The sequence below is a fragment of the Acomys russatus genome, chromosome 6, assembly GCF_903995435.1.
Source record: "Acomys russatus chromosome 6, mAcoRus1.1, whole genome shotgun sequence".
Classification (NCBI taxonomy): Eukaryota; Metazoa; Chordata; class Mammalia; order Rodentia; family Muridae; genus Acomys; species Acomys russatus.
In genome coordinates, this window is record NC_067142.1 from 76192293 (window position 1) to 76210868 (window position 18576).

Consider the following 18576-nt stretch of genomic DNA (forward strand, 5'->3'; position numbering starts at 1 on the left):
CATTACATCCCTGTGCACCCCGCCATTTGGACCTACGTCTGCTTCATGATAAGGGCGGCTGGTGACGCCCCAGATCCTAGGAATAGAACACTTGCTTACTTAGCCAGTCATGTTTCCTCTCAGAACTTTATAACGTAAGTTCGTATTGTGGCATAGCTTAGTAGCACAGCTGCCTATTTGTTAATTTCAGTCTCTTTTTCTTGATGGTATCCAGGGGAACTTCAGAATGAAAACACTGAAATGCTCGGCCCTGTAAATTTTCCTTGGGAAAACCTCACTCCATTTCAAAGACTTATCTTGGTAAGATACGCTAAGACAAAAGATTAAGATTCTAAATGCTTCAAATAAATTTATCAGTAGTTTGGACCCCTCACAATTAAATTTTATAAGCAAAATATGGTAAGATTTACTGAGCCTTGGGGGGAAGGACTGCCCTGATGTTGTCACGTGCTGCTCCTACCCCTCATTCATCCCCTATAGGCAAGCCGAAGGCATGGGGGATGCACGGATTTGCCCAGTGCCACCACTGCCTCCCGGTTCTTCTGAGACCCACCCAGCAGATCTGCCTACAGAGTTTAGTCTGTGCCCCGCCCTCACCCGCCACCCCACGCTGTAATTATAGGGCAGACCCGCTCCTGTAGGGAGAAGGCAACGCTGCCCAATCTCTTATGACAGGTAGTGCGTCTGAGTCCTGGGTTGATTCACAGCTAAATCACACCCACCAACGTGGCATTTACAAAGGAAGCAAGCATTTCACACAGCTACCTTGGTTGCTTTAGAATCTAGCTTGGGGTTTGGGAGATTCGTGATGGGATTGGGTATATATTAAGTCTGTAAAGGCAGCAAAATGCCAAAGATTACCAACTTATAAGGCTTATTTGTACTCAGTTTTAGATGTTTTCAGTCTGTGTTCAGTAGACAAAAAAAGAGGGGTACATTAGTCAGGGTTCTCTAGAGTAACAGAACTTATAAAATGAATTTATGTATATATTAATGGGATTTATTAGAATGGCTTACAGGCTGAGGTCCAATTAATCCAACATTGGCTGCTTATGAGCAGAAGGTCCAAGAATCCAGTAATTGTTCAGTCCACGAGGCTGGACGTCTCAGCTGGTCTTCAGTATACACTGGAATCCTGAAGAAGTGGGCTCTAAGGCCAGATGGACTTGTTAGTGAGGCAAGAGCAGGCAGGCCGAGAGAGTGAGGCTCCACCTTCCCAGTCCTTACATAGGCCTCCAGCAGAAGGTGTGGGAGATGAGAGGTGAGTCTGCCCACCTCAAAGATCCAGATTAGAAGTGGACCTTCCAACTTCACATGAAACAAAAACCCTTCACACGTGTGTCCCATTTTGGGGTTTTAGTTAACTCCAAATGTAGTCAAGTTGACAACCAAGAACTGTCATCACAAGAGGAAAAGACAATAATGAACAGATGGGTGCATCTGGAAAATTTTCACAAGTATTTGTGGCTGCTTATGAAAATTAGAGGGCTGAAGAGATGGCTCAGTGGTTAAGAGCACTGTCTGTTCTTCCAGAGGTCCTGAATTCAATTCCCAGCCACCACATGGTGGCTCACAACCATCTATATAATGAGATCTGGTGCCCTCTTCTGGCCTGCAGGCACAGAACATTGTATATATAACAAATAAATCTTTTTTAAAAAGAAAATTAATTTAGAAAAATAGAATGAAAATTAATTCACCATAATGTTCTTTCTTCTGTCTTCCTTTCCCTCCTATCCCTCAAAAGCAAAGTCCTGGATATTAAACTAACACAAATGCCCAAAAGGTCATTTAAAGAAAGAAAAGGCTAGCACCTTGACGGTGCCAAAGGATCAGGATCCCACTTCAGAGCCTGGGCTCTTAGCAGGGAAGCTGTCAGACGAACCTGATCATTTAGTAGTGGTTTGAATAAGAATGCCCCCTAAAGGCTCATATATATATAGATTTATTTATTTACTATGTATAGTATATGGTATTCTGCCTACATGTACACCTGTATAGATGGTTGTGAGCCATCATGTGGTTGCTGGGAATTGAACTCAGGACCTCTGGAAGAACAGCCAGTGCTCTTAACCTCTGAGCCATCTCTCCAGCCCTAGGCTTAGTCATCAGAGAGTGGCACTACTTGAGAAGGATTGGGAGGTGTGGCCTTATTGGAGTGGGTGTGGCCTAGTTGGAAGAAAGTGTCACTAAAGGCTGGTTTTGGGGTTTCAAACGCCCATGTCAAGCCAGGAATGGTGGTTCACACCTTTAATCCCAGCACTCAGGAGGAAGAGGCAGGCGGATCTCTGTGAATTCAGGGGCAGCCTAGTCTACAAAGCAAGTCCAGGACAGCCAGGGCTACACAGAGAAACCCTGTCTTGAAAAAAAAAAAGCCCACTGTCTCTCCCTCTCTCTCTCCCACTCTCTCATTTACTGATCAGGATGTAGCTCTCAGCTACTTCTCCAACACCACACCCGCCCGCCACCCTGCTCTCTGCCAGGGTGATAATGGCCTAAGCCTCTAAAACTATAAAGCAAACACCGAATCAAATGCTTCTTTTAAGAGTTGCCTTGGTCATGATGATTCTTCAGAGAAATAGAATAGAGACTAAAGATACTGACTGATCAGAACAGTATCTCATTAACTCTGTGGGAGTCGGCTATGAGGGCCCAGACTTTTCTATGTACTTCCAAATTGCATTTTTTAAAAACCGTATTGCTACAGTAAACACAAACTTTCCAATATTTGATCATTTTTTTTGCTATGGCCTAGTCCATCCTCAGTTTCAGATTCAGATTTGTCTCCCATGCAGAGATTCTGAACTTGCTCAAGACATATCTCACAATCATTCTGTAAAAATGTGTCATGTATGTGGTCTGGGTATAAGGCGGTCTTCATGGGAAGTTCTGTGCTTGCTACACCATGTATTTTATGTGTGCCCAACATGTATCACATGCCCACAGCTCTCTCCAGACCCGTATTCTGTCCTGCTTAAACATATAGCCTGTGCCATTGTCTTTTGTCTTAGGAATGGAAGGACTAATTGTCTTCTGCTTGGGTCACCTTGCATCTTCCAGCACTGAACAATATGGCTTCTTCTTGCTCTAGACATAAGCAGAACAGGAAGCTTTCTCATTGAGTGTGGAAGAACTTTGTGGGGGCCACAGAGTAGCTGGGGGTGGGGAGGACAGTACGGATGGGAATACCCACTAATGGTCAGGGGGCCTCCCTCTTGTTAAACCTCCCCAACAGCACACCAGGAAACCCTGGCTAGAGCCGGAACACATCTTGCTTTGATTGCGTTTTTTTACCGCTGGGAAGAGCACCCTCCATGGATTTTTAAACTGACCTTGTCTTCTATTTCCTTTTTCAGATTAAAATTCTTCGGCCAGAACGTTTGGAGAATTCAGTAAGAAAGTTTATCGCTGAAAAAATGGGGCGTGAATATCTTCCCGAGACGACAGTGAATCTGAGAGAGTCATATAAGGGGTCTGCTGCTCAAACACCCCTGGTCCTTATCCACTCCTACGGTGAGCTCCCTGTGAACAGTGATGGTGCAGGGCGCCAACTAGGGTGGTGGCTCGCGCCTGTAATCCCAGCACGTGGCCCTGCCTGGAAAAACAGCAAGTAGATTGAGTCTGTGTCCAGTTATTCTATGTTTAAAAGCTTCACGTGTTTCTAACATCTTTGAGGAGGGATTTAAACTTTAAACTATGTAAAGGATGAGTATCTCGAAAATAGAAAAGAATCAAGATGGAAAAAACAAAAAAAAGCATCCGAGCTGATTTTCTTATAGAAAATTCTTCAAGCACATAGTATTCTTCTGAAAGTCACGGTCACCCCTTATATTTATTAACTGTTTTCATTAACACTGATCCTTCATACATACACTCATGTCTCATATATTATTTGTCATATATCATATATCATTCCTTGTGGAACATGCTTATGTTTATTAAGGACCCATCAATCTGTTCCCCAAGCCATGGTCACTTGTATTTGGCTCACAATGAATTATTTAAAAGAAGCAGGAGGTGACTATCAGAAGTAGACTGTGTGTCCCTCTAACCGACACACTCCTCACCTCAGTTGCTTGCCTCTGCTCTGCGGGCCTTAAGAAAGCTTTCCTTAGTTTTCTCAGATCTTCACACTCTGTAAATCAGAAGGCTTTGTCCAGAGTGCCTCCTTTCCCCAGAGGCTTTTTCACCTGATCATGGTGCACCGTGCTGTGTGCCGGACACCCGCAGAGGCTGTGGCGCACCACGCTGTGTGGCGGACACCTGCAGAGGCTGTGGCGCACCACGCTGTGTGCCGGACACCTGCAGAGGCTGTGGCGCACCACGCTGTGTGCGGACACCTGCAGAGGCTGTGGCGCACCACGCTGTGTGCCGGACACCTGCAGAGGCTGTGGCACACCACGCTGTGTGCCGGACACCTGCAGAGGCTGTGGCGCACCACGCTGTGTGCCGGACACCTGCAGAGGCTGTGGCGCACCATGCTACGTGTGGACACCTGCAGATGCTATCTCCTTATTGAAAACTTCCCCCACCGTGGTAGCAGGCCACTAGTCACCCCCTCATTTGACAGTAGTCTGGAAGGAAGGAGACAGATAGCTAAGGCTTTGCAACACAACTTTCCTAAGATACTTTTACTGCCAAAACCTGTGCACAGACTTTTCATGGTCACACCAGTTTCACGAACATGCTTTAGCTGGGTTAGCAGCCATCATGCTGCAGTTGTGTTGTGCATCACCAGAGGACGAAGGGGCAAGAAGATCCAGGTGTGATAACCAGCTGCTAGTGCCTCTGCCCATGAGCCGCTACCGTTCCCAGATGTTGGAGAACTTGCATCCCGGGCCAGCAAGTGGCAGAGACAAACTTTGAAGTGTAGGCTTTCATTTCAAAACCTGGGTCATTCTCCTGCAATTACATCTCCCCTCCCCACCCCCTCAATAAGCACAGAATTGTGTCTCTTGAGAGAATTAAGGGAGCTTACCGTTTTATTTACCTCTCTGTGTTGTTGTACAGGGCTTGACCTCAACAATATTCTCCTGAGATTCGCACAAGAATTCAAAGGAACACCGCCGCAGGTGACCATGATTTCCCTGGGCCGAGGGCAGGCAGCCAAAGCAGAAGATCTCATTTTTCAGTCAATGGACAAAAAGAACCAGTGGGTCTTCCTCCAGAACTGCCACCTCGCAGCTTCCTTCATGCCACGACTCTGCACGATCATAGAGACGTAAGCTCCGTGCTTGTGTGTCTGGGAACAGATTGATCACGCACACTGCAAAGTCACTGCAAAGAGCAGTGCGGCACTTCAAGGCTGTACTCCCCACAGCACTGGCTCCCGTGATCGCCATAGGCTCAGCCTTCTTGTTTGCAGTATTTTGAAACTGTAGCTATGAGAGAAAGAATGTAAAGTTGAGGGGATACAGAGGCAGAAAGGATCTGGGAGGAGTTGGAAGAGAGGAAAGAATGTAGCCAAAATACACTGTAAGAAAGTCTCAAAAAGGAACATTTTAATTTGGCTGTTCCTGAATTTAGGCACTAAATAAATATGTTCACAATATATTAATAAGAAGGGAAAATACCAAGCTAGAATCAATATGTACCATATGATATTTTTATTTTAAAATCAGAGAAGGCTCAAAGAAGGGAAAAGAAAACATTAGGCGGAGCTACAGGTTATTCAGGCGGTTTTCATGTTTTTTTTCATATTTCAGTGGTGGGTTTGCTTTTATTATTTAGGCTTACTCTACATATTTTATTTTTACTATATGAGTGTGTTTGTGTGTTTGTGCATGAGCACATGCATGCTACAGCACACATGTAACAGTCACAAGACAGCTTTTAAAGTCAATTCTCTGCCTCCAGCATATGGGTCCTGGGTATCAATCTCAAGTTGTCAGTCTTGGTGGCAAGAGCCTTCTTCTGCCCATACCATTGAAACTTTTTAGAAGTAATTTCAGGTCTACACTGCACGGGAGCTACGACCCCCTGTTCACCTTCTTTTCTAGTTTCCATGCTTAGGACTAACCTACCACTGTTACTATGTTTACAAATACTATTTCCCCCCTCTGAGCTGTTTGAAAGTTGACTGCCTGACACAATGTCATTACCCTACCCCCCCAGTGCCTCACTCTGCTTGGGCATCTAATCCACAAAACTTAGTCCTGGCTAGCTGCTTTCTCAAGGTATCTTTGTGGTAAATAAGAACTTCAGGTCTAGGTTCCAAAACACTGGTTTCTCTGTGGTTCTCTGTCTCTTCTGTCTCCCTTAAAATGGAGGAACTCCTCAGTCCACCTTTGACCTCTCATCTCTAATGGTTTGAAAGGCATAGCCTGATGTGTTGTGTGCACCTTGCAGGAGTGTGCACCTCACAGTCTACAAGCTACATACATCAAGGAAGCTATGAATGCTGACACAAAATAGTGAAAATATTATAATGAATTTTTGGTTTTAGTTGGTTGGTTGGTTTTGGTTGGTTGGTTAGTTTTGATTGGTTGGTTGGTTTCGGTTGTTTAGTTAGTTAGTTTTGGTTGGTTGGTTGGTTTTGATTGGTTGGTTGGTTTTGGTTGTTTAGTTAGTTGGTTTTGGTTGGTTGGTTTTGGTTGGTTGATTGGTTTGGTTGGTTGGTTGGTTTTGATTGGTTGGTTGGTTTTGGTTGATTGGTTGGTTAGTTTTGGTTGATTCGCTGGCTGGCTGGTTGGTTGGGCCATGTTTTTGGTCACTGATTCTTGAGCATGAACCTCAAAGATAACAATGTCATGCTATAGTGTCAAAAGTTAGACATGCTCAAAAGAGTTGTCAACTTGAGATTGTCTGCTATTTGCTCATATGCAGTCTATAGCTTGCTGCAGGCAGGAAGATGGCAGATGTGTTAGAGCTTATGACGTCACTCTGCACTATTCCTGGTGCTGCTAACTTTGATCACATGATTATACTATGGAAACTTTCAGATCTTTTTTATATATTAGAGTATCCATCCCCACTAGTTTCAGCATCCCTTGTAATCTGTGACTGAATTGTTACTACCTAATTTGCCAAGAAATAGCTTTCCGACTGCTCACCTTGACTGTATGTGCCTATCCCCAGGACTTCACGCAGAAAAAGAGTCACGTAATGACAGGCTACCAGAACAAAAAGCACTTCCCCTCTCCAGCTATTGATTCGTTTACATAGTCACACCAATGTGGGTGGTGTCCCGCTGTGCTCCTTTGACTTAGCCAGGTCCTACTGTCTTTTCCTTTGCTGTTTGCCCCAGGTTTGACCAGTGGAAAAGCCTCCTACCCACCCTGGCTTTTTGAGACAGCCATGTAGACAAGGCTGACCTTGAACTCGACCTCTGCTTCCCTCCCAGCATGGCTTACCCAGATGACACCAAAGCCAAATTCTAGGTGGTGAGATCCCCATCCTGAACCACCATCAGGCACTCAAGTCAGGATCTTATATGGAAAAAACTCAGCTCTTGTCTGACACATCATCCCTCCCTTTGCCAATCTCTGAGAGTTCGAGGCCAGCCTGGTCCATAAAGCAAGTCCAGGACAGCCGAGGCTGCACAGAGAAACCTTGTCTCGAAAAAAAAAATTAAAAAAAAAAAACAAACATCCATTTTGGGTCCAGCACGTGCAACCTCTCTGGCCCCATGTTCTGGGACCAGCGAACCTTGCCAGAGAACAGCACGTATGAACCTGAGCTTGTTTGCTGCCAATTCTCTCTGCTCTAGTCACTTCATGTCTCCCCCAAGCCTTTTTTATTTTTATTTTTTTTACTTAAGGGAAGGAAAATAGAAATTGATGAATCTTTTTGTTTGTTTTCTGGTTTTTTGAGACCAGAGACTATGGTAGCCTTGGCTGTCCTGGATTCACTTTGTTGACCAGGCTGGCCTCCAGCTCACAGAGATCCACCTGCCTCTGCCTCCCCGAGTGCTGGGATTACAGGTGTGCACCAGTGTGCCTGGCTGATGAGTCTTACACAACTCTTTGTGCACCTCCAAAGCACTTGTAAATGAGATGGTATCTTTGGCATTGGGGTGATTTGTAAGGTCATAGAAATATTAAAATGCTCTGACTCTAAGAAAATATTGTACATTTTTTTATTTTGCAGATTTAGTAGCCCAGATACGACGATAGATCCTGACTTTAGGCTTTGGTTAAGCTCAAAATCATATAGTTCTTTCCCAATTGCTATTCTTCAGAAGGGTGTGAAGGTAAGAACGAACCGGCGGGATCTCAGTGTGACTGGCAACGCCTGCCTGCTTGTAAATATGATTACATTATTACTCATTATTCTGGACCAAGAAGAGCACTCATGCTCTATTCATTGTCAGCGTCTGCTAGGTGGAGAGAATGCTATGTAGCCCTGCTTTCAAAAACTCCTAGCTCTGACACTTGCTTCTCAGAGAGGATGCTCTGCTTCCAGTTGTGGTAAACCAGAATGCAAATATCTGTGTAGCTCTTACCTTTCTGCCTTCTACTTTTTCTGCCTCGGGATACTGCCTGGCTGTGTTGGCCTTGAACTCCTGACCTCTGATTATCGCCCCCACCTCAGCTGCTTGAGTATAGGTCTGTGGCACTACACTTAACTCTGTGCCGTTTTCTTATTTCTATTCCTCTTACCCATTTTATGGTTTGTTAACTCTCTGGAAAGTTCTAGCAGAAGGCAAACAAACTCTTTGCTAACAAAGGGTTAATTGTGGGTTATGCTTTCCAACTAAGACTCGGTCAATCCTATGAAAGGCCCAATTGGCCTAAAACCAGACTTTAAACAGCAGGGAAACTGACAAGGACACAGGCAAAATATTATGCCAGACCAAGCCTGGCCAGACTGATTCCTAAATGCTTCCCCTTCTACTGTATATTTTACCCAGGGCCACTTCCCCCAGCACTGTCCTGGAGCAGGCAGAGAAATCTGAGCCTTTCAGCCTGTGACTTAAGAGGCCCTATTTACTTCCCAAGGTGTGCCTGATTATGACCTCAAATGGCCTTTTTCCTTTGGCAGGGAGTAGAAGCTGGGAGGCAGTAGTGACAAAGAGGGACATAGAGTTTCAAGGGACATTGATTTTGATTAGGTCTAATTCCACTTTAAGAGTCTATCAGTAGCCGGGCGTGGTGGCGCACCCCTGTAATCTCAGCACTTGGGAGGCAGAGGCAGGTAGATCACTGTGAGTTCGAGGCCAGCCTGGTCTACAAGTGAGTCCAGGACAGCCAAGGCTACACAGAGAAACCCTGTTTTGAAACCCCTCCCCCAAAAAAGAGTCTATCAATAAAGCTGGGTGTGAGGGTGCATGCCTCTAATTCTAGAGACCAGCCAGGTGGCGGATCCCTGTAAGTCCAAGGCCTACGTGGTCTGCATCTACACAGAGTTCTAACAACAGCCTAGAGAACGCCCTCCTTCCCAAAATGATGTGCTTCCATTTCAAAGCAAAAGTCTCTCTATTTCTATAACTCTGGAGAAAAGGAGGGGCTACTATGTCAGCCATCTGCATCTGCTCTAGTGACCTCTTGGAGCACCATCGTACACAGTATCTCCCACTGCACCTCCTCCATCACCCCCCAGCAACATGTGAATCTGGAAATCTCATGTTCATGCATACATACCTTCACCCATATAATTAATTAATCTGCATAGCCACACAGTATTTATGTACTGTGTGTCAGAAGAATTACATAATCCTAACAAAGAAACCCTGTCTCGGGGGAGAAAAAAAGTTACACGAGATACTTTATTTGCCAATGTTCAAATCAATTACATTGTTAGTCTGTATGTGTGCGCGCGCACGCGCGCACACAGACACACACACACACACCCCTTGTAGGTTATCTCAGACTAACAGCCACACTAATAAAACCGTCACAGTCAGTCACTTCAGCTACTCCAGTAAAAGAGTCAGTACCCACTTGAATTCTCAAGGCAATCAGAATTTAGTAATACAAAGTCCCCACTGCCCCTTTCAATATGCGTGATGGCTGGCTATGGCTGCTGGCTCAGCCACGGTCCTGTTTGCTCTGGCACGCTCCATGCGAGGCTTGGCAGCTCTGTTCCCGTGCCACAGCACAGCAACCCCCGGTTTAGCACAGCAAACTTAGGTTCTGTCCTTCCCGAGCACTATGCTTGTGGTCACAGTGATAGCTAGCATCCCAGTGCTGCATGCAGCTTGTCTTAAACTATGAATTAGGCAGCTCTCTGCGAGCTCAAGACCAGCCTCATCTACATAGTAAGCTCCATGCTAGCCAGGGCTACAAAGGGAGACCTTGTCTCAAAAGTAAAATATGAATTAGAATGTGACACAAAATATGAAATGATACAGTTACAGAGGTATTTGAGAGAGAGAGAGAGAGAGAGAGAGAGAGAGAGAGCACCTAGATTTGGACTTGTGGTTCTTGAAATGTCACCAGGGCTGTGAGAAGTAACCCCTCCAGGACCTGTTCACACCTATCGTCACTTGGCATTTTCACTTACTTTTCTTTTAAAGATTGCCATGGAACCTCTCAATAGGTTGAAAAGCAATTTACTTCAAACATTTGGCTATGGCGGAAGTGGAGAGGTGACAGAAGAGATCTTTCGTAAGTCTGATTGCGGACCATGGTGGAAAAAAATTCTATTCAACCTCTGTCTTTTCAATGCTGTGATCAATGAGAGGAAAGTGTATGGCACCCTGGGATGGAATATCCCTTATAAATTCAGCTCTTCGGACCTGGAGGTGAGTGTGGGCTCCGGAAGGCAGGCAGTGAGCAGGAGCTAGCGTACATCTCCACGGGGCTAGGCACTGACCACTGATGATCAAAACAGAGACGCCAAAGGCAGCTTTCTAGAACGCAGTTGCAGCCCCACCGCTGAGGCTCTACAAGGAGTCTGTCTTCCGGACAAGTCAAATAGCCACACGGTCCTTGTCCCTTAATGAAATAAAGCAGCCTGGGAGGGGAACAAACCTCAGTACAGGGTTTTACAGGGTTGTTATGAGATACAACTCAGTGGCTTGCAAAGACGGCTCAGCAGGGGACCTGGCTTCAGTTCCCAGGACCAACATGGCAGCTCACAACCACTTGTAACTACAGTTCTAGGGCATCTGATGCCATCTTCTGGCTTCTGTGGACACCAGGCACACATGTGGTATGCAGATATATATGCAGGCAAAACACCTATATGCATAAAATAATGTTCAAAAAGAAGGTTTTAACTCAGTGAATATACGTGAAACATTTTCAGTTCCTGACATGTAAATCACTTATAAAAACTCTCTCAATATTCTTATTTAAAGCAAGAAGAATTACACGGAGTTCCGGGGGGCTGGACAACTTAAGAGTCTTTTTTTTAACTATTATCATTTTCATAGTACCGTATAGTGTACCTTTTGGCAGGATGTTTTCTTTATTGCTAATAAAAGAAATGGACAACAATGTCTGCATAAACTTTTTCAAAGTTGCTGGGCAGTAGTCCACATGTCTTCGATCTCAGGAGACAGAGGCAGACAGATCTCTGAGTTCTAGGCTAGCTTAGTCAATAGACCAAAGTCTAGGACAGCCAGGGCTACACAGAGAAACCTTTTTTAAAAAAAAAAAAAAAAAGGAGCTGGAGAGATAGCTCAGCAATTAAGAGCACTGGCTACTCTTCCGGAGGACCCCGGGTTCAGTTCCCAGCACCCACATGGCCGCTCACAACTGTCTATAACTCCAAGATCTGACACCCTCACACAGACATACATGCAGGCAAAGCACCAATGTACATGAAATTTGCCAAGTTAATCCTCTTGCAACTGTGCTTCTCATGTAGAGTGCCACACCCTTGATTACCCTCCCATTTTTGTTTTAGAACAATTTTTTTTTCTAGGAAAATCTTGATTTTCCTGTGTCAGTGAACCCCACCCTGGGATGGAGGACTTCTATTCCTTCGTGTCCTCTCTGTGGCCACTAGGAGGTAGAAATATACCTCCACAAGAAGCCACCTACATGCAGTAAGCTCATTGGTTCTGTATTGGCCAATGATATAAAGTACAGCAGATGCCGGGAATGAGAGCACAGGGTGTTCCTGCCCAAGCCCGGTCAAAACGCAAACAATGAGCAATAGGAAGGTGTTGCACCGTGTGTTAGCGAGTTGAGTGGGGAAATAATTGCTGTCTTCTAGTCATTTGAATAGAGAGATGAATTTGAGGAGGAAGGGAAGCCATGCCTCCCCTCCCCCACACTAGTAACCAAACCCAAGATCCCACACATGCTGAGTCCACGCTAAGGCACAGAGCTACATGCAGCCCACTATGTCTTAGATTTAACAAAGAAGAAAACTGAAAATAGATAACAACTTAGGCAAATTATCAAAATGTAAGAGAAACAATAAAGTAAAATAGATAACAGAAAGCAAAGTGAAAGGATTGCTATCACTTATTAAATGCAGCATGCACAGGTTCTGGGGTCAGCCCCTAGCACAGCAATGGATAACATACTGGGGGTCTTGAAAACCTTATGCACTACTGAAAAGAAGTGAAGAGAGGCTTACTAAAAATAGAGAACTTATCAAAATGACTAGATAAAAATGTAAATATATAGTTTTTCTCTAGCAATAAACACTCAGAATAGTAGTGATTAAAAAATATTGACACTACATAGGGACAAAATAAGAAATTTAAGGATTGGGGCTAGAGAGATGGCTCAGTGGTTAAGAGCACTGTTTGCTCCGCCAGAGGTCATGAGTTTAATTCCCAGCAACCACATGGTGGCTCAAAACCATCTATAATGTGATCTGATGCCCTTTTCAGCACTGTATGCATAATAATAAATATTTTTTTAAAAAGAAATTTAAGGGCCCCACATAAAGAGCGCTATAAGTTAAGGAGAAAAAGAACAACATTCTCGATCATTTAAAATGCTGACAGTTTGTAAGATAAGCGCTTTGTAAGATAAGCGCACTGATGGTCCCGAGGTTCCAGATGAGGACAGAAGCACAGACAGTTGAGAAGTCAGCCAGGCTGCACAGGGGGTGCCAATGTGTGTCTCCCCTTTCTCTCCTCTGCTTGCTCGAGCCCAATGCATCCCTGTTGTCCAGCGAGACTGGAGATTCTTCCAACACTAACTACCAAACACAACACAGTCACAGTTAGAACTTGGAAGATTTAGAATTGAAAAAGATTCACATAGAAGAAGAAATGTTGGGGCTGGAGAGATGGCTCAGTAGTTAAGCACACTGGCTGCTCTTCCAAAGGTCTGGAGTTCAATTCCCGGCAACCACATGGTGGCTCACAACCATCTATACTGGGATCTGATGGCCTCTTCTGGCATGCAATTGTACATGCAAATAGAGCAATATATATATGGAGAAGAAATGTCAAGAATAAGCTAAAACACACACACACAAGAATATAAAAAATAAAGAATTTTCCTTTACCAGACATCAAAATACACTAAAAATCCACTATCCTGAAGTAAATAGTTTAGCAACAACACTAGGTTAAGTCAGTGTGGTTCAGCAAAGAATGCAGAAATAGATTGAATTCTCTATGAATTTCTAAAATTAATTTGTGACTGCACATATTTGTGGGATGCTATGTATGGATGCTTTGCCTGAATGTGCATGTATGTCTGTGCACCGTGTGTGTGCCTGGTGTCCGGGAGGCTGGAAGAAGGCACTGGATCTAGAACTGGAGTTATAAAAGATTGTGAGCTGTCATGGAGGTGCTGGGAATCAAACTTGGGTCCTCTGGAAGAGCAGCCAGTTCTCTTAACGACTGAGCCACCTCTCCAGCTAAATTTAAAAAAAAAAATGCTGCGAGTGGTGGCACACGCCTGTAATCCCAGCACTCGGGGAGGCAGAGGCAGGCAGAACTTTGTGAGCCTGAGGCTAACCTGGTCTACAAGGCAAGTCCAGGATAGACAAGGCTACACAAAGAAACCCTGTCTCCGGGAGAAAAAAAAATTACTGCCAACCAAAGTTTCCTCAAGGGCCAGGCAGTGGTGGCTCACGCCTTTAATCCCAGCACTTTGAAGGCAGAGGCAGATGGATGTCCATGAGTTCAAGGCCAGCCTGGACTACAGAGCAAGTTCCAGGACAGCCAGAGCTGTTACACAGAGAAACCCTGTCTTGAAAAAACAAACAAACAAACAAAAAAACAATAAACAAAATCTCCTCTGATACAGCTCTACCGCTCGTGCTCTAGCTGTCTTCCAGCCTCAAGCCCCACCATCTGTGAGACCAGCAGTGTTTCAACACAGTAAAAAGATGTTTTGTTTTTAAGTAAATAATACCAGTACAGCTAGCCACCATACTGGAAGAAAAGTACTTAGGTCCTTTATCTTTGGCGCTCTACTAGTTTATAGCGTAGAAGGGAGATTAAATGCATTTATACAGCCGCACAGATCTCTAAAAATGAATCCAGGGTCTATGTACAGTTTTGGAGGTAGGGATAACTTAATGCAAGTTAGAAACCCAGAATTGGAGCAGTGTCAAAGCAGCTCAGTTGGGACAGTGTGGACCAAAAAAATGTAGAAACCCAGAGCCTTCAGGGCTGTAAAACCCATATTTGATTGTAAAAACTCTTCCATGGAAAACTGTTATAAAGCAGCCAGAAGACAAGGAACAGACTTCAGAAAGTATTTGCAATGAGAGGCTGCAGAGCCGGCTCTGCCGTCAAGAGCACTTAAGAGCGTGTGCAGCTCTCCCAGAGGACCCGAGCTCTCAGTGCCCTCATCGGGCAGTTCACGAGCCCCTGGAATGCCGGCTCGAGGAGACTGGACATACAGACATGCACACAGCCACACAGAAATGGGCATAGTTAAAAGTAACTCTTTTAAACTGTATGATGCAAATGGCAGGCAAAAAATTAATCTCTATGAAATACAGAGTTCTTAATATTACAAAGAAGACAAACAGTCCAGAGGCACTGTAGAGAAACTCCAACCTAAATGACTATGAGGAAGAGGGAAAGAGGATGAGCATAAATAGTACCAGACGGAGTACAAACCCAGGCAGGCTCCGCCTGTCACAGTGGGAACCTGCAAGTAACAGCTATCCCTGATACCCTCAGAGGCCTGACTGCAGGGTCCCCCTTACATGGCAAAAGTCGATGGTGCTCAAGTCTCTTATAAAACGAGGCAGCATTTGCATATGACCTACAAGCAGCAGCCTGTATAGTTTACACCATGTGTACATCCCAATTCAGTATAAGCACTGTGTGAATCAACATACTATCTTTTGTTTTTTCTTTTAATGTAAGAGTGTTCTATCTGCATGTACACCTGCGTGCCAGAAGACGGCCTCAGATCACGTTATATATAGATGGGTGTGAGCCACCATGTACTTGCTGGGAATTGAACTCAGGACCTCTGGAAGAGCAGCCAGTGCTCCTAGCTGCTGAGCCACCTCTCCAGCCCTCAACACCCTATCTTATTTAGAGTAATGACAAGGAAAATGTCTACATTCAGTACAGAGGCCTTTGCTTTGTTTTCCAATGATTTTTGATCAGGGTTCTTGTTTGAGTGTGCAGACATGGTGCCCACAGGGAGCCCACAGTGGAGTCGCATCTCTGATGGTTTCAGGGGTGGGAGCACCAGGGCTCACATAGTGGAAGTATGAATGGCTGTGACCACGGAACAGAGACAGCTGAGGGCTAGCATGTGTGCCGGTAGCACCTGTGGGAATAGGAAAGTCAGGAAGCCAGACAGGGAGGGAGGGAGAGGCCAAGAGAGCTTAGGGCAGTGGAGGGCATGAAGGAGGAGCCGGAAGGAAGAGGGGATGCCATTTGTATAAGCAAGGTCACACTAAAGTCATTTTCAGGACACAAGAAGCTGCTGTTGCAGGCCTTGGGGGAGGGGGAGGAGGAGGAGGGGAGGCATCCTTCTGCATCCTTCTGGGCCCTGCTTGTCTGCTAAAGCAGCAACCATGATTACAGAGGATATAGCTCAATTGCCCTACAGTCACTGGTGAAGGAAAACACACATCTTCCTACTTTATTACTCTGTTCCTGGTTGGTTGGTTGGTTGGTTGGTTGGTTGGTTGGTTGGTTGGTTGGTTTTCCAGTACTAGAGACCAAACCCTAGGGCTTTGCTCATACTAGGCAAGTGCTTTACTGCTCAGCTATATCCCAGAACCTTCTTTTGTTTTGTTTTGTTTTTTGAGACGGGGCTTCTCTGTGTAGCTTTGGCTGTCCTGGAGTCACTTTATTTTCACTTTATGTGCATTGGTGTTTTGCCTGCATGTATGTATTGTGAGGGTGCCAGATCTTGGAGTTACAGACAGTTGTGAGGTGCCATGTGGGTGCTGGAAATTGAACTCCAGTCCTCTAGAAGAGCAATCAATGCTCTTTAACCGCTGAGTGTCTCTCCAGCTCCCTCAGTCCACTTCTACTGAGTCAGGGTCTTACTAAGTTGCCCAAATTGGCCTTGAACTTATAATCCTTCTGCCTCAGCCTCTGAAATAATTTAGACTAGAGGACCGCACTTCCCAGCCTAGTTCTCTGTGTTTCAGAGAGACTTAAGACTTGTTGTTGTTATATGAACATTAAAACCATGCGCAGATATAACAAAGCTTTCCACAGGTGTCCATAAAGATGCTGGAAAGCGTCCTCTCCGGCCACTCAGAAGTTCCATGGAAGGAGATGACCTACTTGATCGTGAATGCGACCTATGGTAGCCAACTGACTGATAAATGGGACAAGCGATGCCTGAAGACTCTTTTCCACAAATTCTGCAATCCTGAAAGGCTGAAGGCTAACTTCAGTTTCTTTAATGATGAGGTAAGAGATGGGTATATCTTCTTTCTTTTTCTTTTTCTTTTTTTTTTTTTTTTTTCTTTCTTTTTTTTTTTTCCCCCGAGACGGGTTTCTCTGTGTAGCCTTGGCTGTCCTGGGCTTGCTTTGTAGACCAGGCTCTTCTTAATTCTTTTTTTTTTTTTTTCAAACACTTTATTATGTATACAGTGCTCTGCCTGCATGTACACCTGCTGGCTAGATCACATTATGGATGGCTGTGAGCCACCATGTGGTTGCTGGGAATTGAACTCAGGACCTCTGGAAGAGCAGCCAGTGCTCTTAACCTCTGAGCCATCTCTCCAGCCCCTCTTAGTTCTTTTTAACTAAGTTTTGTTGCATCCTTTGTCTTCAAGCAAATTTTAATGATTACTTTAGTGGCTTTCCTTAACTTTCAGACCAGTATTGCAAAACCAGCTTCCCCTTGTTTATTAAGTGCCAGAATATACCAAGAGCTAAAAGAATGGTAAAGTGATAGCGTGTGCCCTCTGAGGACCTTGAGTTACACCAGAGCAGAAGGTGCCAGAAGGCAGCAGCTCGTCCAGACCACCGAGTCCATGCCAGCCAATGGGCACGTTGCCCAAGCTTCTGTTTGCGTAGCTGCCAAGTGAGGAAGCTGAGGGCCACAGAGTGGGAAGCACACACCACAAGTATGTGGAAGGCTGGCAGGCAAGAGCCTTGTCTCAGCCACAAGCACCGGAGGTAGAAAACTCTAGATTCCTCTTCGTTCCCTTTCCTCACCCCTTTAGCTTCTGTCCTCCATGCAGATGTCCACCTTATGGGCAGGGATCCAGGCTAGACACACCATTATGTTCTGTCTAACGTCTGCTATAGAGGAAAGAACTCTGTGACTTCTAACCCTTGTGGGCATGTGGGGGGGGGGGGATTGGAGTAGTAAATCAACAACAGGACATGGCAAGGACAAGGCTCTGAGCCAGACCTGGTGTCATCAAGAAGAATAGAGGTCAGGCCCAGGTCATCTGCCCAGAGTCTTGAGAATACAGGGAGATGAGCAAAGTGACATCTGAGGGAAATTCATTTGTAAGGTAACAAGAAAGAAAAAAAATGTGTATTAGTCTGTTCTTGACACCAACCACCAAAAGACAGCAGCATTTACAGACAGCTGGTGCACGCCAGGCAGTGTGCACATTTCTGGTTGGCACTCAGAGCTTCTGTTTGCTTTTAAATGTTTACAGGAATGTTTAAGTTTAGATTCTCAAGTTAGTCCCTAAGATAAAATTAGCCTTGAACAACCTTTAGAATTGCCCAGTGAGTGTCATGTGTTTGACTTCTGAATGCAGACTGTCATGCTAAATGTGTAAGTGAACAGGAGCAACAGTAACATACATCTCTTGTTCTATTGCAATATACCATGTTAGCAAAAATATTTATTCTGAAATCTTACATTTCAGTTAATTACATTAAAACCCTGAAATGTTTATGACCATTGCAACCTATCAGTCCGTCCTACACTGTAATAATCTTAGTTTCTTTCACTGAGAATGTCTTCTGTCAGTGACTGTTCTCTGTTGTGTCCTGTGGCCAGGTCATCAGTGAAGGCCACTCCCACCAGCCTCCTGACCCTATAAACGATGCATTTCTCTTCCTGGTCACACTGGTCATTTGTTCTTAATATTTGTATTAGACAGGTGCCTGTCATTTGACAGTTGCTTAAGACAAACAATTTTTATGAGGAAAGATGTACTTCTGGCTTGTGTTTCCAGAGGTTTCAGCCCATAGCTGACTGACTGTGCTGGGCCTGTTTCAGCACAGGACGTCACAATGGGAGCATGTGGTAGGGGAGGCTGTTCATGGATGCAGCCAGCTAACAACAGCAGGCAGGGCAAGCATCCCAACATCTC

General features: G+C 44.9%; 1 protein-coding gene across 1 annotated transcript in view; it reads left to right on the forward strand.

Moving 5' to 3' along the window:
• The window catches only part of Dnah14 (dynein axonemal heavy chain 14), a 212252-nt gene that overhangs the window by 176093 nt on the left and 17583 nt on the right, over positions 1-18576 (forward strand). The window contains 6 exon segments of the mRNA XM_051148372.1: positions 215-300; positions 3357-3513; positions 5011-5221; positions 8089-8191; positions 10457-10684; positions 16505-16702. Of these exon segments, the coding sequence (XP_051004329.1) occupies positions 215-300; positions 3357-3513; positions 5011-5221; positions 8089-8191; positions 10457-10684; positions 16505-16702 (983 nt within the window).